This window comes from Nilaparvata lugens, chromosome 12 (assembly GCF_014356525.2).
Source record: "Nilaparvata lugens isolate BPH chromosome 12, ASM1435652v1, whole genome shotgun sequence".
Classification (NCBI taxonomy): domain Eukaryota; kingdom Metazoa; phylum Arthropoda; class Insecta; order Hemiptera; family Delphacidae; genus Nilaparvata; species Nilaparvata lugens.
Genome location: NC_052515.1, coordinates 5,258,306 through 5,283,237, shown reverse-complemented (window position 1 = coordinate 5,283,237; position 24,932 = coordinate 5,258,306). Strand labels below are relative to the sequence as shown.

Below are 24,932 nucleotides of genomic sequence, written 5' to 3'. Positions count from 1 at the left end.
AACTTTTGCAAAAATTAACATTTATGTTTTATTCTATTATAAAACTGGCAGTAACTAGTCCACTTTAGACTTTACCTACTGTTTCCCTCTCGACACTGAACTATTTTCAAGTATTATTGGGCTAATTCAAGGAGTAAAGTCCAAATAGCCTACACCAGTACGTTGGGTACGTAATAAGTACGTTGGGTTTTAATTACATAAAGTGGTGAATCAATCTTGGGTTTTACCAGAGTACAAAATATTGTCCTTTTAAAAGTACAATGGGCCTTAGGAGGGTATGAAGTGAACTAAATCAGAAATTCGACTCAAACAAACCAGAACGCCGCTCAATTAGGACGCCAATTCATGTCCCTCCAAATGCCCAACCACCTCCATTTATGTCACGTTCATTGAATAGATTTATGTGCATAAAAATAAAGAGGAATTCATTATTGAGGGGCGAGTATTAATAAAAAAGGGGAAAATAAAGAGGGTAAAATAATGAAGAGAAATTACATGAAGAGAAGGACTCAAAATTGAAACGGGGAAGGAAATAAATAAAATGAGATGAAAGAGAGAAATGAAGAATGCGACAAAGGATAAATTAGGAACGAGCCGAATGAATGATTTAAAATCATGGCTTTTGAGGAGATAAGAAGAGGGAATAAAGTTATTGGAATACTAGGGGAAAGAAAAGAGTTATGTATGATAACATTATACAAATGAGAAGAAAATTAAAATTATAGGATGATTTGCCTTAGTTGATTATGATCAAAAAGGAGAGTTCACCACGAATGTAACACAAATATGGAGTACGGTATGTATCAAAGTAATCATTCAATTTGGAAAATTATAAAGCCCGAGATTTTAGCTTTTTATTAATACAGAATTGAATTTTCAGAGATAGTCGATGAGTTCTAATAGGAGTATTTCAGGATGTAAATTACAGGAAAAGTTTGTTTACGTCAAAAATATAAGTCTCAAATCTGGGTTATCTTTATCAGGAGTCGGGATCCTTGACAGCTTGAATATTGTAAAGTTAAAGATTCAAATTTTAAAATTCTCTTAAGAATCTAGATTGTAGTTCTTATCTAATATCAGAGTAGAAGGCTGGATCACAAATGAATACTTTTTTATATTTTTAAATACTACTTTAAATTATTTTTCATAATACTGAAATACGTATAATTATGTTTGAATAGATGAATATTTTTTGTTGTGCACAGGAGAAGCGGAGAAAGAAATATCAATTTCGATGATTGAAAACATTGCTTCATGTCCTTTGTTTACAACACAACTATTGACCAATTTTAGTTTAAATTTAGGAATGAGACATATTGATAATATTTAGTATGATTATTCAAAGATATCATTCTACTACTGAAACACAATATACTCAAAATCAACAACATGTTCAAATATGATTTTCGTAAATTATCAAGAAAAAATGTAGAAGAGATATCTCTGATGAAATATCTGCAATTAAGTGAAGCTTGCGTGAAGAAGCACAATTCAATAATTTAGCTTTCAACTATTATCTTATCTAAGGAAATTTTCAAGAAATACACTCAAAAACGTAAGCAGTTTAGAAGTATCGAGCCGACAAACTGTGAAATGTTTATTACTTTCAAGTCCCCAATGAGATTGAAATTTTTATTAGGAAGACCTAAATTTGGAAATGACTGGATAGAAACGGAGCAGGGTCATTCATAATAAAACATTATTGATATTTGAAGTTTTTATAAAACAATTCTCAAATTATGATAGGAGATATCAGAATATTTCAACAGATGAATTTGAAGAGTTTGATGTCCTGAAGGCCTTTCAAGTCATACGCTCATACATATATTTCGTTTTCAATAACTTTCCAGTTGAAATAATATTCATGTATTATTCTTGTCTGAAGTTAATTTGAACTAGATTGAATTCCTTCAATGATCTTGGAATTTAAGTTACATCACATAACGAAGAATCAAGAAGCAACTCTGCTCAGAAACGAACTTATTTCTCAATTCAGTCAGTCATAACACTTGAAATTTATGACAATGACGCCTTAAAATTGAGATAAAACCTTCAACGACCTATTTAAAATTTAATTGCTTGAAATCAAGTTTCATCACAAAATGTCTCAAATTTTTGTAATAGACGTTAATTTTTCCACTTTATAATACCAGTCACTTTATATACAGTTTTCACAACGTTATTCCAGTATCAGTCATTGATGAATTATCTCAATGCATCTTGTATTTTTTTTAATAGTCTTGAAATGAACCAGACGCAAAATTTGACACGAGATTATTCAGGAATTTGATGAGAGTTCTACTAGAGAAGTCTCTTGTAGAATTTGAAGAGACCTATTTAGCCTAATGAGAAATCTTCCAAATCCGTTTATTTAGTGAAATTCAGTATAAATCTACTCAGTACAGAGTACAGACCTTCAAGTGAACTTGATAAGTTTAATTATCATAGTTTTCATAATTTCATCCTGCAAATCATTGTGATGTGACTTCATCCATAACATCACTTTATTCATAACTTATTCATACTTCCTTCTACATGAAAAATACTTAAGTTACAGATGGAAATAAATTAGAAGTTGCATTTGTTCAAATGCTAATTAATGAATAATTATTATTAAACGAAAATCCCAATTAAATGCTGCAAATCACCCCGAAGACTTCTACTAATGCAAATATTGACTACAGGGTAAACAGCTATATAGAAATTCGATGAGTACTGGGTTCGATTCCCGGGCTGACAAATAATTTTTTAATAGTAGCACTAATCGAATTTCCATCTACCTGTTTACCCTGTTGTCAATATTTGCAGTAGCAGAAGTCTTCAGGGTGATTTACAGCATTTAATTGGGCCTTAAGATACATATATACATCAATGATCAAGATATTACGGAATGGCAAAAAAATATTTAGAACAGTATTGTAACTTGACAACAATTTCTATTTTTATTTTATAGTGACACTATTATTTTTGTATCTTAGGTTACGTATTAGAAATAACTCTCAATAATGGTTCGAAATTGAAAAAATATAATTTTACAAATTTACATCTTACTTACTCTACAAACAAGTAATTGTAAGGTATTTCGGGAGAAATTGTGTGTTGTTTTACTATGGTAAAATAGTTTCAATAAAGACAGAATATAAATATCGTAGCACATTATCCAAAAAATCTAGTTACGGTACGGTACACTATTAAAATTGTCTAGGCAGCATTTACAAGAAAAAAATGTTAAGAATCGATATCAGCTATTGGAAATTTCAAAATATTCGTGTTCTAGACAAGATTCGTAGGCAAAGCAGCTAATTTTTTTAGCAGAGATTTCCACTTGAGCAAAGCAACAATTCTCTTGACCAGAACTAATTAATATAGGTTGAGTATTATAATATTGACATCTTCATCAAATAAATAAATAATTACGATATGCCACTTTAGGTCTATGAAGGAAGATCACGGAATATTCTTCTAGGAATATTATGTTAATTGATTCACTTAATGAATGTAATAGCCCAAAATTTTTAAGCGACATATTTTTTCAGATACTGTTTTAGCTTAGATGTGTTATTTAATTACAGGATAATGTAACCTAATTCATTTGTCAAAGTTGTTATTGTTATTATTTTGTAATGAACGTGTCTTAAAAGGATAAAGACCAGCATCATTGCGAGATAAATTACTATTCGATTATTGTAGGTAGAATAAGACGTGATTTGGAAGCTTTCTTTTCAACTCCAAAATATAATAATTTCAAAACAAAAGCACCATTTGATATTGAACAATTTTATTTGTAGTACGGTATTATAGATGTGGATGGAACACATTTAAACCAAAAGTTGATTAGAAACAGAAATTTTGTGGAACTTGTCCAAATAGAGGTGATATTTATGGACAGTAAGATATTGACAATTAAAAAAAATTGAGAAATTACTGTCGTTAACATGATTGATTTATTGCATGTGAAATAGGCAATATCTTGTTTATCACCTTAAAACTGGCCAGTTTTGAATGAATGGAGGTCGAACGGACCTATAACTTGCTTAGTTCTACAATTATTTTGGTGTATCTGCTTGAACATATAATTTTCTGACAAAGAGCAAAATTATTTGACCTTTTAATCATCTTTTTAATTCATTCATCTATAACAATAGACAACTAAGTACCTTTTCGTAGCTAATAATTTGGATTGAGCAATATTCTAAAAAGTTCAACTTATATGGCAACTTGGAAATACAAGCCAGCCATAATTTCATAGATACTTGTCTGTCAAAAATAATTTACAAAGCTCAGATATAAAACAGTGTTTAATTAATATTCTACAGTTTAATCAAATTTTATCATTGTTGTAGCCAATTTACATTTTAAATGTTCATCTATCTGAATAAAACAATTAGTTTAAAAAATAACCCTGCTCTGATACTGTAAAAAGTAGATAATATTGATAAGAATTATCAGTTAAAATACTGTACGTTTTTTTTTTTTTAAATACGTGTACATGTCAAGACAGGTTGAAGATTTTAAATTTAGACTTACAGATATTCTAATCAGACGATGACACTTTTTTGAATTACAAGATATAAGACAAATAAGATTGTCTTAAGGAGAAGCAGTTAAACTAAAAGGATTTATAGTTATTTATACTTATAAACAGTAAAACAACCCACTACATGAATTGACATACACTAGCCTACTTGCAGAAAGATAGGCTAGGTTGGAAATACAATTCTGAATGAACTAAACGTAAATAAAATACTGCCTACAAGATCATTCTCCTGAAACTTCTGAAGAAACTAGTAGAAATAATAAAACAGATCAGTACGTATAAGGTAATGAAAATGTAAACAAATTGGAGATTAGGTAAATAAATTAGCCTACTGTACCTTGAAATGGGTGGTTGACTGTATCCAGCACAAATCGAAATTGTTTATTCCAATATCATTCAGACGATGTTTTCATTCACTTGTTTAAGCATGTATGTATCTAATTAAAACTAAAAGCACAGAACACCACAAATTTTGAAAATAAAGAAAATTTCACACACTAAAAACGTAACCACTTATCGCAGATCTCACAGCACAGATCACAACAGTCGACATCACAGAGATGTTCGCTACTGAGCAGGCCAGGCAACTTACTGAATCCAATGTCACTGTCAGAACTTGAAATACAGGCGTACCTGGAGTTGCATTACACTTCATTTGTTGTAATTAATGATCATGAAAATGTTATCTGTGTAGTAAATTATAGACAAGTTGCATATAAAATTCAGGAATCATTGAAATAAAATTTTGAAAAATATCTTTGTTAGTTTGATTTCTCTCTTCACCGACAGGATCGCTAGCTCATAAGAGCGCGCTTTTTTAAATACTAAACGCCGATTCGGAGAATTAAAGTACAGGCACCAGTTACTTTTTGCTGGAAAAAACTCTGAACACACTACGGTAATTTTTCTGTGAAATAATTATGGAGTATTGGACATACTACATACGAAAAGTTAACCTTTTAGCGGTTTAGCCTTGAAGAAATCGGGGCTGCAGAGTGCCCTAAAAACTAAACCACCGATTTTTAGCTCCTCAAATTCTTTGAGATTTTTGCCAAATTGAGCCATCGACGGACAGGAAAAACACACCTTTTTTAAGATAACAAAATTGTGAATAAAATGGAATAACTCCGAGCTCTCTATCTTTATTGAGTGCTGAGTTAATGTACAATTAAAAAATAAAATTCTCGGAAAAAACGAAAAAAATTAAATTATGTTTTCAATCAACCTAGGCCCGATATCTTCCGATTTCAACAATTTAAACTTATAATTCAAAATCCCTCTGGGCGTAATATTGTGTTCTACAACCAGAGACTAGGTAGATCGTACTATCTCAGATAGATTTTTAGATACAGTTCACACGATAACAATGTTCCTTGTACTTCGAAAAACACCCGATTTTCAGCATCAACCCCCATCAACTTCATTATCCTCTTATTGAGAATGAGGTTCAATAATAAAGGTTTATGAGATCAAGTTCTATCATAAGCACCCGTTAGATGAACTTCTTTTCTGTATCTATTTTCTAGTGGAGAGGCACACAACATAAGGAAAACTCAAGGATCAAATTTCAAACACATAACTTTTGACTCAATGATCATTCTCATACTACAGCTCACTCTTCTCAGCTCCTCCAGGCGGTTCAAAATCATGTATCATAAGTCAAAGTCGGTCAAAAAATCAGAAATTTATCCATGACTGTACTTAAACCTACTGTATATATTTCCATACATAAAAAAATGGCCAAATTCTATATTCAAAGCTGCTTATTACGGAAACCCATCAGGCTGTGATAAAAAAAAATTACTCAAGTTGTAGAACACAATTCTTTGACAACATAAATATCCTTAATTTTGTCAATGCAACTATCGAAGACTGGACAGCTGCAAACTCTCTTTGTCTCAACAAAGACAAAACACAGTTGTTAAAATTTGATTTAAGTGGCCGATGTGATATTAATCATGTGAAATTTCTAGGCATCACATTACAAAATAATTTAAAGTGGGAAAAGCATGTCAGCTTACTGTGTAGTAAGGTTTCTAGAGGTATTTTTATGCTTAGCAGATTAAGGCATATTGTTAGTCTTGATGTGTTGATTGCTGTTTATCATGCATATATTCAGTCTCATTTGGCATATGGCATTGTTGCATGGGGGAGAGATTCAAATGTGAAGAAACTTTTTATATTACAAAAGAGAACTATCAGAGTAATTTGTAATAAGGATAGTAGAACCCATTGTAAACCATTGTTTAAAAGCCTAAGAATCATGACAATTACTGCATTGTATGCTTTTGAATGCATGATGTACACAAAGAAAAATGTAAACAGTTTTCCAATCAATAGTAATGTTCACAGCCATTTTACTACAGGCTACAGCACTCAGTGTAACTACCACTTTATGTTGAATAGTTTTGTTGAGTTTGGAAAAAGAATGTACAATAAGTTACCATTTGAAATAAAAGAGCTTGAAATTAGACAGTTCTAATTGTACAAGTTCTAGTTGAATGTACAATAAGTTACCAGTTGAAATAAAAGAGCTTGAAATTAGACAGTTCAAAATTTGTGTGAAAAATATTTTAATTTATTGTTGTCCTTACAGTATAAATGACTTGATGTAATGCATAAATAATGTGATGTAATTTTTATGACCTGTGATATATTAATGTAAAACTTGTTTTAATTGACTGCTAACCTTACAGTTTGAAATACTAAATAATGTGATGTAATTCTATGACCTGTGATAAATTGTTAAAATTGTGATTGTTTGTATATTTTTTGACGATGTCTTGCATTATTGTTTTTAATGTTCTGACAATAAACGAATATTGAATCTTCTTTATCATTTGACGTGAATAATACATGAAAAAATACTGTATATTTAGGAAGTTCGATTCGCTCGTTTCAAAAAATCATGAAAATGGATTTGAAACAATCTGAGTCTGAGACAGGTAGAGCGTTCTATCTCATGTAGATTTCGAGGCACACCTGTCAACAATGCTCCTTTAAAAACACCTTATTTTTAGCTTCAATCATCATCACCAACTCCATTGTCATCACATTGAGATTTTGCAAAATGATATAAGTTTATAAGATCATGTTCTATTAGAATAACCGGTAGATTTTGCCTATTTTATCCAAAATATTTGAAATGGTTATAGCTGAGCAACTCTATGAATTTTGTGAGTTGAATAATCTGTTTGCAGGTACACAGTTTGGCTTCAGAGTGGGGAAGTTGACAGTGGAGGCTGTTGAACTTATTGTTCTCACGGTCCATGCAAGTTTTGAGGATGGAGGCCTTGCTGGGCTCACACTGTGTGACCTTAGAAAGGCATTTGACACCCTGGACCATGCTACTCTTTTGGCCAAACTCGCTTCCTATGGAATTGGTGACAGCCCTCTGATGCTTCTCCGTTCCTACCTGGAAGGACGTGAGCAGATAGTGCTGGCGAATGGTGTGAGGTCTCAAGTCAGATCAGTGAGCTGTGGGGTCCCCCAAGGCTCTGTACTGGGGCCTCTCCTGTTTATCATTATGATTAATGATGTTGCCCTTTTCAGAGACAGGACTGTGGTGTGTGTTATGCTGATGACACCTCAATGCTGGATATCAGTGGTGACATGACTGACCTGGGCAGAAAGATGTGTGCTTCTGAGAGGGCTGTTGCAGACTGGTTTCGGGCAAATCTTTTCCTTCTCAATGGCGAGAAGACCCAAAGAATTGTGTTTGGCCTCAGGAATGGAGTACTGTATGATTTCCCTCCAGTGAAGCTCCTTGGCTTCACTCTGGACCGTAAGCTTTCCTGGGGCGGGCACATTCAGGTAGTCTGTGGCAGGTTGAGCAGGGTGCTGTTTTTGCTCAGGAGCCTGAGAAGATGACGTGTACCAGAGGCCCATCTTCGCATGTGTTACTTTGCCTTCTATCAAAGTGTGATGGCATATGGTATCACCTTGTGGGGTGGCGCCTCTGAGGTAAAAGATATACTTCTGATGCAGAAGAAGGCCATCCGGATTCTTTGTGGGGCGGAATTTTTAGCGCATTGTAGGCCTCTTTTTGTGAGTGAGAAGATTCTCACTGTATTCAATCTTTACAGCTACAGGTCAGCTATAAAGGCATTCCACAGTGTCCGTACTTTTCCTACCAGGGGTGATGTGCATGACTATGGCACCAGAAGCAGGCTGAGGCTGGATCTGCCATATTGTAGATTGGGGAGGAGCCAGAGCAGCCTCATCTACCAGCCAGCTAGAATTTTGAACAAGCTGCCTGTTCCAGCCAGGACTCTGTCAGAGATGGTCTTGAAGAGGAGACTGAGGGCTTTCCTTCAGGAGAACCCCTTTTATTCTGAGGGAGTTCTATGATTGTGATCCTCAGACTGTGAGTCAAGATACTTCTTGCTGCTTTTTGTGTTTTGACGTGTATTTTTTGTTCTTGACCTGTCTTATGACAGTTTTTTATGTTCTTGACTTGTTTACTTGTGGCCATACCTATGACCACGCCATGAACAGAAACTCATTATTATTATGCACTTAATTTAGCGGAGAAGCGCATATAAGACATGCTGCTTTTAATATAGAAATTGGCCATTTTTTATGTGCCAGTATTGAAATACTGGTTAAGGTACCAATACACTCAAGGATTTGAGTTTTCTATTTTTTAACCGAATTTGACTTATGATGCATGAAACGCCTTGACGAGCCGAGAAGAATGTGCTGTAGTACGACGAGATCCTATCATTGTGTCAAAAGTTATGATTGTTTGAAATTTTGATCCTTGAAGTGTCCTTATACGCGCTTTTCCACTAAATTAAGTGCATCTAACTGGTGATTCTCATAGAACATAATCCTAAGAACTTATATACATAAGTATAAGCATAATATCAATGTAATGTCAATGGAGTTGGTGATAATGGTTGAAGCTAAAAAATTAAGAGTTCTAAAAAATACAAGGAGCATTGTTGACAGGTGTAGCCTACCTGGAAATGTACATGATATATAGCGCTCTACCTGGTCTCAGATTGTAGAGCAAAAAATTACGCCCAGATAGGGATTTTGAATTATACATTTGAATGGTAACAATCGGAAGATATTATTGATCAAAAACTAAAATTCATCAACATTGATTTTTTCTTAAAGTTTTACTCACTTTTAAAAAATGTTGACTCAGTACTTATTGAAGAAAGAGAATTATCTCATTTTATTAGGAATTTCAAGATCTTGAGAAAAGGCGAGAGCGACTTTTCCTGTCCGATAACAGGATTTGGAGGAAGCAGCTTAAAACTGGAAAATGAACCGAAAATACAAGGTTTTTGGACCATTCTGTATCTAGTACAAGGAAATTTTGCATAAAAAATTGGTTCTGGACTTCTCTCATGAATCCAAACAATATAGGTAATAAAAAATCAGAGCTACAATATAAATTGCAAGCAAGCCCCCTTTTTCATGTCTATATATTGACTGGACTAAAATTGTATCAAGGCAACATGAATCTTTTTATTAATAAATTATGCTAACAAAATGTGTTTGAATGACGGTATGAGTGATATAAATAAATGCAAATCAGATTGGGAAACGAACCAATGACCAGTGCCGCCGTAGACGGTTTACCTTATCCACTCACTCTTGCACATTCCAAAATAAATGTTTGATTGCTAATTTTAGCCGATTTGATTATGAGTTAAATTAAATATTCAACAAAAGTAACTTGATATAATGAGACAATATTTTAACAAATTGAGAAAAACATTGGAATATTTTGAACAATATATTTAAAGAATACTACGCACGATAGTAGGCCTACCTGATTTTTTTACTATCTATTTACGTTCGGTAGGATCTCATAGTATTCAAATAGAAACTACTTACCTTTTTATTTCTAGAAAAATGTTGAATAAATAAATACAACTCAATGAGATCACGAAATATGTATATTTTTCAAAAGTCTACAGCTTGCAATAAAAATTGTCGAATTTTAAAAAAACGTTCATAGATTGTGTTCATAATTCACAGCATAATGGAACAAATAAGGACAAATTAACACCAAATAACATACCATTAAAATTAAAACACCTACACACACTGATGTAACACACAACGTTTGCATACAATAAATATATTATTTGTAATTTTAATGGTGAACTGTTTATGGAATCTTTCAAAGATTTAGAAAATAATAATAATAATATATTAACATTTTGCAACTAATATCATTATAAATAATATAGATTTGTGTCAAATCTAATAGTAACGACGCTGATTACACTTCTAATCCTAATTAAAATATAGAAGTCTCAGTTAAAGAAAGTGAATATTGTGAAGGATGATAAAGTATGGTCGGAATAGTTTTATAAAAAAGGAGGGAAATAGACATATAACTTGAATAAATTGCCCATGAGTATTAAAATTGTTAAAACAATGATTTTACCGCCAATATTAGCAAAATATGTTGGGAAAATAGCATTTATAGAGCTTCAGCAGCTCTTTTATTATCATCATCATCATCACAAGAGTGTTCAGACAAATAGCCTTAAAATACAGCAATAGCTTTCTACAAATAAAACATTCATGAATAATTTTATAAGATATAAGTGTAACTATAACTATAGATTGAGAATTAATCAAAGTGCAAGAGCGAATAAATATGGATTATGATGGTAGATGAATGGACCTACAGTTTTAGGTGAGTTCCGAACTACCGAGAAGTATGTTTGAAACTTATAATTTTGACAGTTGAGCTGACATTTTTGATTTTGCCATCCAAGACAACAATTTAGGAATCTTCTACTGATATCTACTGTTTCTCTTCCAAATTGAAATAAACAAAAATTATAATTATTCAATATTAAAGTTATTTCAAATTGAAATTATTTCTGTTTTTACAAATCATAAATTAAATCAAAAAAGGTTACTAGTAATCCTTTGTAATTAATTATTCTGCAAAACAGTTCAAAGAACTATTCACAAACCAGTTACTAATGTACCGTCAATATAACATGAGCCCAAAATAAATAGAATACATCTTTAAATTTGGAAATAAAAATGAGATTGCAATTATTATTCAATTGCTATCAAATATAATAGTAATTGATGAAACAAAATACAAATCAATAAGGTATCAGATACCCTGAAAACCTCTGTGAGAGATGACAGCACCATAGATGTTCACTTAATTCACTTTTTTAAACCAAACATGCATACATCTCTAATACAAGCAAATAGTCTGTCAAACTTCTGTCTTGGGCTCTTGGTACAAACTCCATGTAATTTGATTGAGTATAACGTTTACAGTGACTGTCATTAGTTTTACAAACTTTGGTACATAAGCAGCTATTGGCAAGACTGATTCTGTGACCATTACTAAGGCTAGAAAATCCTTAGCTATGAAAGAATCAAGTCAAACAATCTGACTAACAATCAGAAAATTTAAGGTTCGTTTCCCGCTTGAACATTTTTTTTCATCAATTACTGTTCATCGATTTCAATCTTCAGGGTATTTAATAGCATGCAATTTGAATTTTGTGCAATTTTACAACACATTCAAAAAACTATCGAGAAATTGGGGAAAAATTATTTTCATCAGTCTAGCTGTACTACGATACAAACAATGAGCACTGTCCTTATGGATTAAGCCCAAAAATCTGGATGGAATCCATCTAAAAATTCTATCAAAAGTTGAAAAATTGTGTAACGACTTTTTATTTAGAATAAAAGTATTTTGGTTGAAGAAAATTTAACTGAAACAAGCTGCGCTGTATTATGATAATTCATAAAAATATTGAAAGTGTAATCAGCAGTATCTATAATTAATGTCGATTGTTGAAAGTTGAAACGAATCAACAGATAATTACTGGTCCTGTCACTCTAGTCCCAACACATAATTGATACCCTGCACAAGTCCCAAGATGACAGGCTGCCACGCCACTAACCATCTGATCCAGTCGAGCAGTTGACCATACAGCACATGAGGCTTTTCCCATCTGTCAATTTTCAGTCAAGAAAAACTTCACAAGAATTACATCACTTAAAACTTGAATATAAAAAGATATCCCCGAAATAACAAACACTAAGGGCCGGTTTCCGAGCAGCTAAGTTCTAGTCTTTAAACAGCTGGAATCAGAAAATTGGCTTTCCGAAACGGGGCGTAATCGTAGTTTTTATGATAATCTTTATTTTCTCATTTCTATAATTGGAGACGATTTTCCTTGACAAAATCGTTCACATTCCTAAATAATTCAAAATAGCTGAAACTTTACACTATTTCTCTTTATGTTTTTGTTCAATTTTCTAGTTTTTCGAAGTTTAATTTAAACATGAACAACGACTACGCCCCGTTTCGAAAAATCCAATTTTCTGAATCCAGCTGTTCAAAGTCTAGAACTTGGCTAAATTACGAGCTCGGAAACCGGCCCTAAAGTTGCATTTTCGTTTATGCGTAAACTTCCGCAGTCGACGACGACAAGAATTGTTGACATTCATATTGTCCAAATTTCAAGTGTGCTGAAACAGCTGATCAAATAACTTTTCATTATTTGTCTTTATTATTCAAGAGTCGAAACATTTCCAATAATAGCAACATATTGCCATTTAAAAGAATAAAAAAGTATAAACTCAACCTCCCCCATTGGAACATGATTGATCTTAATCTTTTAGGTTATTTAGACAAATTGAAATCTACCCAATCTGAGACCCTTACCCTGTCGTGGTCGACGACGGCATTTACGCACTAACTAAAACCCAGCTTTAGGGTCATATGTACCAAGTTTAACGCCAATTTACGATTAAATGATGGTATGGTCGCTTTTATTATATATATGTTTCATTCCGGGTTTAAACCAACAGCTGATTGATCTCCCTTAATCAACGCATTATAATAAATGCGACAATATCTTCTAGTAAAACTAGATTAGCGTTAAAAGCAGATATTGCATATGGGCCTCAAGGCAAACGCACACATCAACAGGCGGACTTATGTAGATAGACGGACGAAAAATTCCTCTCAAGGCGTTCGAATATTGCAACGCACATAGAGGTTCGTTTGTCTTCATATGTCTGCTCACGGCTGCATGCAGACGTTTGATTTTTTCCCCAGTCTATCTTTATTTCTCATTTATTATTTTTTACAATGAAGCACAGATCGGGAGAGAAAAACTAAGAATACCTTGTACTATTTCAGTCCTATTTCTGTACTATATCTGTTGCTGTGTGAGTTGGACTTTGGTTAATTTGATTCAATCGGTTTCAAAACATATATATAGTTGAATCCCGTGGCACTAGAATAACCAAAGGTATCCCAGAATTAACAAAACTTTCTAGACTTGTTTTTTCAATTAACGCATTTATGCAGAGAGCGGTCATGCGTTCCGATTCGAGCGGTCTTACAATTGTCTAGATCAATGACCAATTCTAAATTATGAAATGTGTATTCTATATCTATAAAGTATATGTATATTCTATATCTACTAAGACCGCTTACAGTTCTATGTGTGTTCACAACCTTTACAGTGGCCTACAGTAGAATAAATTGGAACAGGTAATTTTGAGTAATGATCCTTTCCCAATCATTCTATGATTTGTGTATCTTTCAAAGTAGAGAAAAATATATAAATAGAGATTAGTATTTTCAAAAGGATACGGGTTGCAGAACATCTTCTTCAGGTCGACCTTCTCCTTACAATAAGGACACGTTTGCTTCTTACCCACAATGCACCAGCCTCTAATGCAGAATTCATGGAATCTGAAATTAGTTTTGTCAAGGAAGCAAGTATTTGCTATCACAAGTAAATTATTATCAACACTTGAGAAAATAGCACATTTTTAATAGTAGCAGTTAGGCGATTTTTGATAGGGCTTGATTGCTATGATATTGGTTTAATTCACAATAATTAAAAAGGTACTTGGTACTTTTGGAATCCTCAAGACACATATTATTATTAGAAAAAGGCACAAATTGGGAGACAAAAACTGAGGATACCTTGTACTATTTATTTCTCTTCCAAATTTAGATAAAAAGTTCGAAATAGGATTAAGATTTCACTTTTCTAAAATGTAGTTCATTTTCACCGAAAAACAACAAAAACTAAAAATGTTTATTTTTTACGGTTGATAAACTGAATAAAAGACTAATATAAAGACTGATATAACACTCAAATCACAATTACTGTAATGAGAAAATGTTTGAGTAATTTCGAACTCCAAAAATTTAGAGCCAGAAAAACACAACTCACTATTCAGCGCAGCTATTACTTTTCCTATGCACAACACGATACTCAACTTGATTATTACTTATGTGGACTTAATCAGCAAGATGAGAAGTGAAAAATATTGCATTTTACCATTGTAATTAGATACTGGTGATTATCATGATATGAACAACGTGAACTATCAGTTATTTGTGAAAAATACAATACTACAGTAACCAAATGTAAGTTGGAAGATAAAAAATGGAACATATAATACTGGAATACAATAATACATAATACATAATAATAATGGAACATATAACACCAAATGGAAGTTGGAAGATAAAAAAAATGGAACATATAATACTGTACCTCAGAGTTAGAAGGGCTTAAGACTCAAACGGATGATTTTACAGGAGAGCCCAAAAAGTAATACACTCCCAGCCGGGGCAAAAGAGCGTAAGTTGAATCAGCATTAAACTCACTTGTGAAGTATTGGACTCACATTGTTTCAGTGTTAATGCTTACTGGACTTACGCTCTTTCAGCTCTGACTATCTTCAAAACAATCAACTGCAGATGACTTACCTTATCTTGAATCTATAGAGTTCGAAAAACTAAACAAGACCCACTAAAAACATCATTTTGTCAAAAATGGACTTACGATCCTCTAGCTCTGAGGTACAGAATAATGAATTGAATAATACAGTAACTCAGTAAATTGGAATAAAGCATTGAAACAAGTGTTAGCATTGAAGGATACACATGATCACAGCTTAGTTTGTAAGTATTTTCGAGAACACCCTCTTCGTTTTCATGGACTAGAAGTTTGTTGCCACACACGGCGCATACTCCCGGCTCCAGGTGCCTTGTGGGCATACCTTGACTCGTGTAGTACTGAAATTCAAAAAAGAAAATTAATATCAATCCATCATTTACTGTGACATGCATACAACTTTAAGAAAGACACCACAGGTTACTAACAGCCCAAAACGTTCTCTATTATAATTCATACAACTGCAGCTGACCAAATGCAGCTAGGTTATTCTTCAGTGTCAGACATGGAAGAAAGAATCAGTGGAATAGTCCTGGCAGCCTTAGGTTAGGTTAGTTAGAACGGTTATTATTTATTAACGATTACAATGGTTATTATTTATTAATTTATTATTTATTAACGATTACAATGGTTAAATTATTTATTTATGTATTCATTATTTTATTAGAACAAATTGAGTTCATTCAGAACTTGTTTACTTCTACCGATGGATATCTCTTGCTTTCTTTTAACCTCATTTCTTGTAAGGCAAACTCACACAGCAACAGACAGGCGGACAAAAATCAAACGTCCTTATGCAAACATGAGCAGACAGATGTCTGTGTGCATTGCAACATTCAAACACCTGATTTTCCCTCCGTCTGTCTGCATAAGTTCGTCTGTTGCAGTGAGCGTTTGCCTTACAACAAGTGAGATAGAAAGAAAGCAAGATATATCCATCGATACAAGTAAACAAGTTCCGAATGAGCTTAATTTGTACAATAAAATTGTAGCAGGCAAGGGAAAAATAGCAAGATCACTGCTGATTTGACAACTAACAACAGAGACTACCAATTGTGAACGAACAAAGCTGAAGTTTCACTCTAAGCCCCGCCCTATTATCTCAAAATGTTGCTGTAATTATTAAATTACAGAGCAGTTCCAATAATTTTATTATTCCATGCTGCCACACAATTCTAATGGTCAATTTTGCACTCCAACACAAAAAACACGGGATTGTTCTCCAAGTATACTTTTTGGGAGAACATTTAAAGTGAATGAAATCAGTACAAACTCGAAGTACAAAGTTCTTGAAAGAGATCAAAAGTAAAACTGAAAATACAAAAAAGCCTAACCAAACATTATTCTGAACTACTTTAGAAACTTGGATACAGTTTTTCGAATTTGAATCGTTTCAGCTGCGCACTCACCCCAATATGGGAGGCCATCTTGTCACTGGATATTTCAGCCACGTCCTGGCCCAAGACTCCGTAGTAGAGGCCATAGAAGAGAAATAGCAGCGCCACATCCATCCAAGTCTGTGGCTTGGCATCGAACACTATGTTGAGGCCGAATAGGGTGGCCATCATTATCACATAGCCCACGATGCCCAGGCCATAGCTCAACCGGTAGATGAAGTAGAACCATTTGTACACTAGCCTGCAAAACAGTATCACAATCAAAAATTCTCACATCAATCACATTTTTACTTGAACAATCAAGTGATCAGTATTCACAAAATATACAGAGTGGGTGAAAAGTCCGAGAACGACTTAATATCTCATACACAATAGTTATTTGTGCAACTAGTGCGCAAAGTGACAGTTTGCTGCACCGAAAGAAACGTTTACGCCCGAGCCGTAGGCGAGGGCGGAATGGTTTCTTGAGTGCAGCAGAGGTACTTTGCGCACGTATTTCACATTAAGTTTTTCCTACAGTTACCATTGAATATGAAAAGTGGGTAATTATGGGTAAAATTGCCTGAAATGCATCAAATGTTTTTCTGTGTAATTTTATTATTGATAAAAACCTTATCCTAAAATCCTAAAGTCCTCGTTGTCCTTGGTTATAATATATAATGAATAATAATTAGCGCGTTGTGCTTCGTTGCACCTCTGCTCACTATAGCAGCCACAGCAGTCACTGTTACCAACTTCATTTTGATTTTGCTGCACTGTTGCTCCATATAACCTACTAAGTATTTTGCGTTGCCATGTTGCAAATCTGGAGTGCAGAAAAATTTTTCCCGCACTAGAGCGGAAAAGTGATTCTTTGCGTTCTGTAATCAGTGCAGCAATGGCCACTTTTCAACGTAACTGTAGGAAAAGGTAATTTGAAGGTGGGTGTGAATGGGGATCTTACTCAAATTGAAAATACTACTTTACTATTAATTTAAAAATCTGGTCCGCCATCGTGAATGCAACTTTATTTTTTTAAATAGGAAGGTACATGATTTCGATAGGGAATTTTATGAAAAAATTAATGGTGAAAACCGCACATCGATATCTCAAACCGTTTCGAAGATTGTTAATCAATATTATTCAAAGCTGAAAGGAGAGAAAAAAGTCTGAGAACGGCTTAATATCTAATACACAAAGGTAATTTGATGGTGGGTGTGATTGAGGATTCTACTCAAATTGAAAATACTACTTTACTATGACTTTACAAATCTGGACCGCCATCTTGGATCCGCCATATTGAATGCAACTTTATTTTTTAAATAGGAAGGTTGTCATACGATACATGATTTCAATACAGAATTTCAAGACAAAATGAATGGCGAAAACCGCACATTGATTGCTCAAACCGTTTAGAAGATATTCACATTATTAATCAATACCATGTAATTCAAAAATGAATTATACATAAGCGGTATTGATTAATAATATGAATATCTTCTAAACGGTTTGAGATGTGCGGTTTTAACCATTAATTTTTTTCTTGGAATTCCGTATCGAATTCATGCATTGCATGACCACCTTCCTATTTAAAAAAATAAAGTTGCATTCAATATGGCGGATCCAAGATGTCGGATCAGATTTTTAAAGTCATAGTAATGTGTTTTTTTTCAATTTGAGTAGGATCCTCAACCTCACCCACCGTCGAATTACCTTTGTGTATGAGATATTAAGCCGTTCTCGGACTTAATAATTACAGTAATAATTTGGTTGTATGGGAGGTGATGTTGAGGTAAATCTCCATAATTGAAAGAATAATACGTTGATGTTGTCAATACCACTATATTGGTTCAAAGTCAATCTAAATTGCAGAACCAGGTTTCATGGCAACACCTGCCACATCTTCAGGTGAACTGATGTTGATGAACAATCAAGTTAAATAGAGATAAATTGATTTCGAACAAATATAATGGTATTAGCAACATGAACGTCTTATTCTTTCAATGATAACATAAAAAATGCACAAATAATAAGAATAGTCAATACAATCATTGTCTAACATGTTTAGAGTATAAATCTCGAGTCAATTTTCTGAATGAAAGAACACATTCAACACACGGTGTTAAACTAAGATTAAGTGGAAATTAATAAGAAGAATTCGTATACTAGCCATGAAAATAGTATCATAATAAAATAGAAGGAACTCATAGCTTTAAACTTTTCAAGTAGCATTTACTTTTAGTTTAATAGATATTGATTTTATTTATTCATTGTTTCAAATTGCTCGTCATTGAAATGATATTGGACGAGCAAAAACAGGAACTTCTCCGTAACTGAAAAACACTGTCTTAGTTGGCAGATCAAATCATTAAGTAATCATCTCTACATTACATCTAGAACAAAAATCCACTTTTATCAATTTACGAGACAGCGGTTTCGTGTTGAAACCAGCACATCTTAAGATGTGCTAAAAGTGTTTATAAAAGTTTAAATTTTTTCCCCAATTTGTAAAGATTGGAAGTTGATATTTTGAGAGATATTTTTTTGTCAAAGTATAGCCAGAGAAAACTCCTATAATATATGTATTCTTTAAACTCCTATAATATTATGTATTCCTTGTATTCTGTGGTATAGCCTAGACAAACAATTCAAATTGTGATGAAATTTTTGAAATGAACTTTTGTCTGTTTGGAATACATGATAATGGAACAGTTTCCTGAACAATGTGGGGGGAGACCTGGATAAATGGAATACAGTACTTTAAACTTATTTCCTCGATTAAATGACTTCAAAATTAATTAAAACCAGCTTGAAGAAAATGATCAAGTTTCTTTCATTATTTTACAACATCAAGTGAGTGATTCCACACTTCATTAATATTGTCACACTCAATATCACATTTAATTAAGTTTGTGATTCTACACTTAATTGAGCGTGTGATTCGACATTTCAAGGTCTACTTTCCAATGAATTTTTGATACGGTAGAGGCACTAGTCACAGAAAGATCTAGTTGAATGTAATAAATATCAACAAGAAATTTCAATTTTCCACATTGTTAATTGATCAAGTTTAATGGATTCAAGTAATACCAATGAAGTGTCTACAAATTGTCACTATAACTTATTTATTGGAAAAATGAGAAACCAGTTTTGGTTGATACACTCGCTAGTAAACTACAGTAGAATAGATGCAATTTACTCAGTTTCTGTGTGTTCAGAAAAATAAAATAGTAATTCACTGTCACAGTATAGTATTCCAATGGAATGTATGCCATGTCCAACTAATAAGGAATAAAATTTCATTTTACATGTAGTAAACTCTCAGAAATTACCTAAATTATTTTTTTAATGTTCTAATAAATAAAGGAAGTTTGCACGGTGCCATTTTAAACGGAATCTCAGTTTGAGCCCAAATATATGTTAAGTTTCGTTTTCTACAAGTAGTTCTGTAAACAGTAGACCTCGCGCAGTTATAAACCGCAGCCTCCTCTTATACTGTCCATCAGAGTAAATCCTGTTTGTATGTTGTGTCGGCGAGATATCGGTGTGAAAACAGCTAATAGCTGTTCGGGTAGGTGTATCAAAAATGCTTACATCAAAAACTAATCTCCTTCAAGACATACTGGCAACAGGACATCCCGAGTTCAAAGCAGAGAAAGTTCGAGAGACAATACTATGTTATTTTAGTCATTAATTGAATGCGTTATTGCACGCAATCAATAGTTCATTTAATAGTGCTTAAAAATTGCATTCAATGAGGCATGCAATTAATAGTCTACACTGCTGCTGATTTTTTGCCAAGTCACATTGAGATATTGAATTGCATGCGTCATGGCATGGTCTGATTTTTACTCTACTATTGGCGTATGAAGGAGGCTCCTTTTTCCTTTTATATTATCCTTGAAATGCAAAAGTTCCAAAAACCTTGTATATTCGTCAACGCGCAATTTAAAAAGGAACACACCTGTCAAATTTCATGAAAATCTATTACCGCGTTTCGCCGTAAATGCGCAACATATAAAAATTTAATCATAAAGAGAAATGCCAAACCATCGACTTGAATCTTAAACCTCACTTCGCTCGGTCAATAATAATTATCATCATCATTATGTGGCACTACAACCCGATAGTCGAGTTTTGGCCTGCTCTACAATCAGTCTCCATCTCTCTCTATCCAGTGCAGTCGTCTTCCATCGTCGTATTCCCATCTCTCTCAAGTCCTTCTCCAGTTCATCCAGCCATCTGAGTTTTCAATAATAATCATGATTTATTGAAATGTGATTGAATCACAAAATTTGAAATTAACCCACCAGCTGGTTCGATTCAGTTTAAGCTTTTACTGTGTAAACAGTACTAATTCGTTGTGTCCCTTTCAAGTAGTTTCACCTAATATGGATATCACCTTCTCCACAACTAAGTTACAACACAGAAAGTTTAAAATAATCATAATTTTTCAACATAGTAGGAGAAATAATATTCTCTACAACATAGAGCTCTCCAATATACATACCTAGGAGTGGTTCCTTGAATAGGCTTCTCTAACGCTTTCCTTACGACTAGAGCAGTTATGCACGAGAAAAGTAGCCAGAGGAAGATGAACCTCCACCACTGGTTTTTTAAGCAGCAGCCGAGCGGAATTATCCACATACCAGCTAACGTTACGAGCTGCAAAATTCATTAATTTATTCATACAAGCACAAATCATATAATAATTTATTTATTTATTTACGTACAGAAACAAATCAATGATTGGCAAAGAATCAACAGGATAAACACAAAAATGTGTTTTCCGAATTTTTATAGAAAAATAATATAATATGTAAAATAACAAAATCTTGTCATGTAAATCAAAATCAATCATTTACTCATATCGGACGAGAACAGCTGCAGGCTCAGCCTAAAATTGTTCGTATCCTACATATTTTCATATAATGTAACATTTAAATAAAGAAAAAATAGACGTACCCCGACACATATACAGTGAGGGCAACATTAGCTCAAATCAGCTAATTATAATTTTTTGTATCACTACTTTGTAAATAATCGTAGGTAACTTGACTGTTTTATGTAATCATCGTGTTTTATGTTATTACTGAATAAACTCCTCTGGTCGTATTGTACCCTCGATCAGAGAAATTATTATAATTAATTTGGACAGCCAGGAGAGTTTTCGCAAGACTATTTAAAAAAAAAAAACTAAAGAAAGCCTGGACCAACAATCAAGTTTTCATTCGAAACACGGGAATGGCCCGAGAAAAATGATGTATCTTCTTAGTCATAGATAATAAAGTCAGAGATATTTAACTATATATGGTTCAGACATAAGAGAAATTTTGCAACTGCAGTAGTGTAATGGACGCCGACCTTTTTCTCGTGACTATAGAGACCGAGTACTTTGAATTATTAGGTCAGCAACTTTCCACGCGGATACCGTACGAAAACTGTCTAATTTCATACTAGATAAGATATTTATTTATTCAACACAGCATTATCATATACAGTTAAATATCGTAAATTAAATCAAATCATATTTGATTAACTTTTTAGGCATTCAAGGCAGACTGAAACTAATAGTGTATTAGTTTATTTTACATTTAAAAAAACTCTTCAAAGTTTGTTTTCATTACGAACTGCTTGTTAATAATCACTTTTGAATACTTAAATTACGACATAGCAGTCTAATTAATTTATATTTTAAAATACTACTCCCAATCTCCACTTTATTTTAAAATACTGATTCTATGTTTTTGAATGCATTGTACGCCAATTGTCGATTAGTTGGACTTGGATACATGATGTCTTATAGTATGTATTTCTGTTCATGGCTAATAAATAAAAACGAATGAATGACTGAATATGATAGATATGATTATTTGGAGTAAGAATCAAATTACCTGATAAGATTTATGGTGTCTTCGTTTCCATTCTACTAAAACTACTTGCGCTACGACGAGAGTTACGATAAGAATGAGTATCATTTCAAGGTGCATTGCGTCATGGCCTCTATGTTGCTCGTGAAGTCTTATGTGCTCTAGACGTCGCATCTCCTCTGGAGTCAGCGGCTCTGCCGACTAAGGAAAAAGATTTAGCAGAAATCAATAAAAGAGCATTCATTAATAATTATGCAGAGTATTCAGTCATAAAGAAAAATGAATCGAGATTTTTCAGTGGGGCCGATGATACCGGGGGGGAGGGGGTCCGGGGGCTCTCCCCAGGAATTTTTTTCAAATTAGGTGTCCAAAAGCACATTTTTAACTATTCTAGCTATAAAATAACTGATAGAAAAGTGGTTCGTTTCCCAGGTGAAAGAATATTTCAGACTTAAATAATATTCTGTAAATAAATTAGAAAGGTGTTTAAAAAAATATATGATTGGTACAAAGTTTCCTTTATATAAACATTATTTAAAAAAAAATCAATATTCTGAATGCAAGTGAATAGCATATATGTTCAATAAACAAATTTGGATTTAATACTTAAAAAGAAACAGTGTTAAATAAAACTAGCCTAGCCTATTTAAAAATAAATGTTTATAATACAAAGTTCGTCTTCCTTGCAAACTTATCATCACTTACTGAAATATCTCTGTGGATAGAAAGCAAAGCGAGTCTTCTTTCAGATGTTCTATTTTTTAAGTATGTCTTGAGTCGTCTGAGGCTGGAGAATGTTCTCTCCACAGTGGCGACAGAAACCGTAAGAATAGCCAGTAGTTTTAGGGATGAAGCTACAATTATTGCAATAAAATTGCAAAAAAATATTTTTGTAACGAGGTGGCAGGTCCCAGCCGTCCAGGTTAATCTGGTGTTTTCCAAAGTCGGACCGAAAAATTCTTTTTTTTTAATTTCGGGAGGGGAGGGCTCGCCCCCCCCCTAATATACCCATAACTATAGTACGGTAATGGTGAGGCAGTCTAGGAGAATTGAAAAAACTAGAGAAATTCGTAAGTAAATTCGTAAGCATATAGAAACTACAGTTCTTTGATTACCAGGCTCATTATTTTTGTTTAAAATAAATTACTAGTTTTCAAATTGTATAACACTCATTTTATACTTGATGTTGGTGAGTCAATTTAATGTTTTCAAAGAAACCAGAAAGCTTTATCTACAGAATTTATTATTTTCAGTAAGCAAGTGCTTGCTTTAAAATTACTATTAAGGCAAGTGCTTACAAAATAATTCAATAATATCGGGTGTTTAAATAAACAAACTGAAGAAAATGACAAACGCCCAAAATGTTACCCTCTGTTCAATTGGGGCCCCGGAGCAATTTATTACTCTTTTTGCTCCCACTAAAGCCTAAGCAGACCAAAAATTGCAAAGTAATAAACAAAAACAATTATCAAGCATCAGCTGCACGATACCTACAGTACATCTTTTAGGTAGGCCTATCAAATTATAAAATATTCGCAATAAATGTATCTTAAGAGTCATAACTATTGATTTTTGTATATTGACGACCGTAATGAGGTTGAATTTTGACCCAAATCCGAGTCGTAAGTTAATTATAAATGAAGAGTTCTAGAAGAAGTCTATTCTAATATAGGTTATGTACACCATGACTCAATTTATTCATTATTCCGGTTTGACTCACCTTATTTTCGGAAATTCCTGACTCCATAATGAATTGTATAACTAATAAAAAGTCGAATCTATCTTTTACAAATGAAAAGCATTGTTTTCAACTTTATTATGCAAAAAATGAGTGGTTTAACATTCACTCAATTTGTCAGATGACGAGATGAGGAATGCGATGCGGTTATGTATGAGATATTTTTCGATACTCGATACGGCTCACTTTGATTAACATCGATATTTACTATTATTTGATATATCAAAAATGAAAATAAAATTTTGTTTTCTCATTTTCAACCTTAGAAGTGATTGCCAAGGTCCATGTGCGAATATTCTCTAAAAAAATGTATTTCCATCCAGACCTTAAATTCATTGATATAATATCAAGAATATATCTCTTATCTCTAAACAATGGTGTTATCGATCGATAGCTGTCAAGCATTTATCGATATTTACCTTTCGATATATCGATATTCGCCTTTCGATTTATCGATATTTGCCTTTTGATATCCCATTCCTACAAGAATTTAGCCGGGTTGAACAAAAGCCGGTTAAATTTTAATCTTGATTAATTATTATTATTTTTTGAAAATAATGCTTCTCTGATTGGTTCTTGTAAAATTAATGACGATTAAAATCCGGCTTTTATGCAACCGTGTCTCAGTTTTCCACTTTGATCCGGGCCGGCCACTTGGGTTTTGTTTAAACCTATAAACCTACTCAGCGG

The 24,932-nt window shown here is 33.2% G+C and overlaps 2 protein-coding genes across 5 annotated transcripts in view; both read right to left on the bottom strand.

Annotated features, from left to right (window-relative positions):
* Positions 1-5,125, bottom strand: part of LOC111057558 (protein kinase C and casein kinase substrate in neurons protein 1) — an 87,746-nt gene extending 82,621 nt beyond the window's left edge. For all 4 annotated transcript variants that reach the window (XM_039438785.1, XM_039438787.1, XM_039438786.1 and 1 more), the window contains exon 1: positions 4,875-5,125. The gene's annotated coding sequence lies outside the window, so the exon portion shown is untranslated. The remainder of the gene's footprint in view (positions 1-4,874) is intronic.
* A 5,309-nt stretch (positions 5,126-10,434) lies between these two features.
* LOC111060263 (RING finger protein 121) lies at positions 10,435-24,398 on the bottom strand. The gene is made up of 7 exons (XM_039438789.1): positions 24,225-24,398; positions 22,529-22,705; positions 21,145-21,299; positions 16,668-16,896; positions 15,466-15,599; positions 14,157-14,258; positions 10,435-12,501 (listed from the first exon to the last, which is right to left on the bottom strand). The coding sequence occupies exons 1-7, from the start codon at positions 24,249-24,251 to the stop codon at positions 12,381-12,383; spliced, it is 945 nt and encodes a 314-aa protein (XP_039294723.1). The 5' UTR covers positions 24,252-24,398; the 3' UTR covers positions 10,435-12,380.
* Positions 24,399-24,932: the final 534 nt, after the last annotated feature.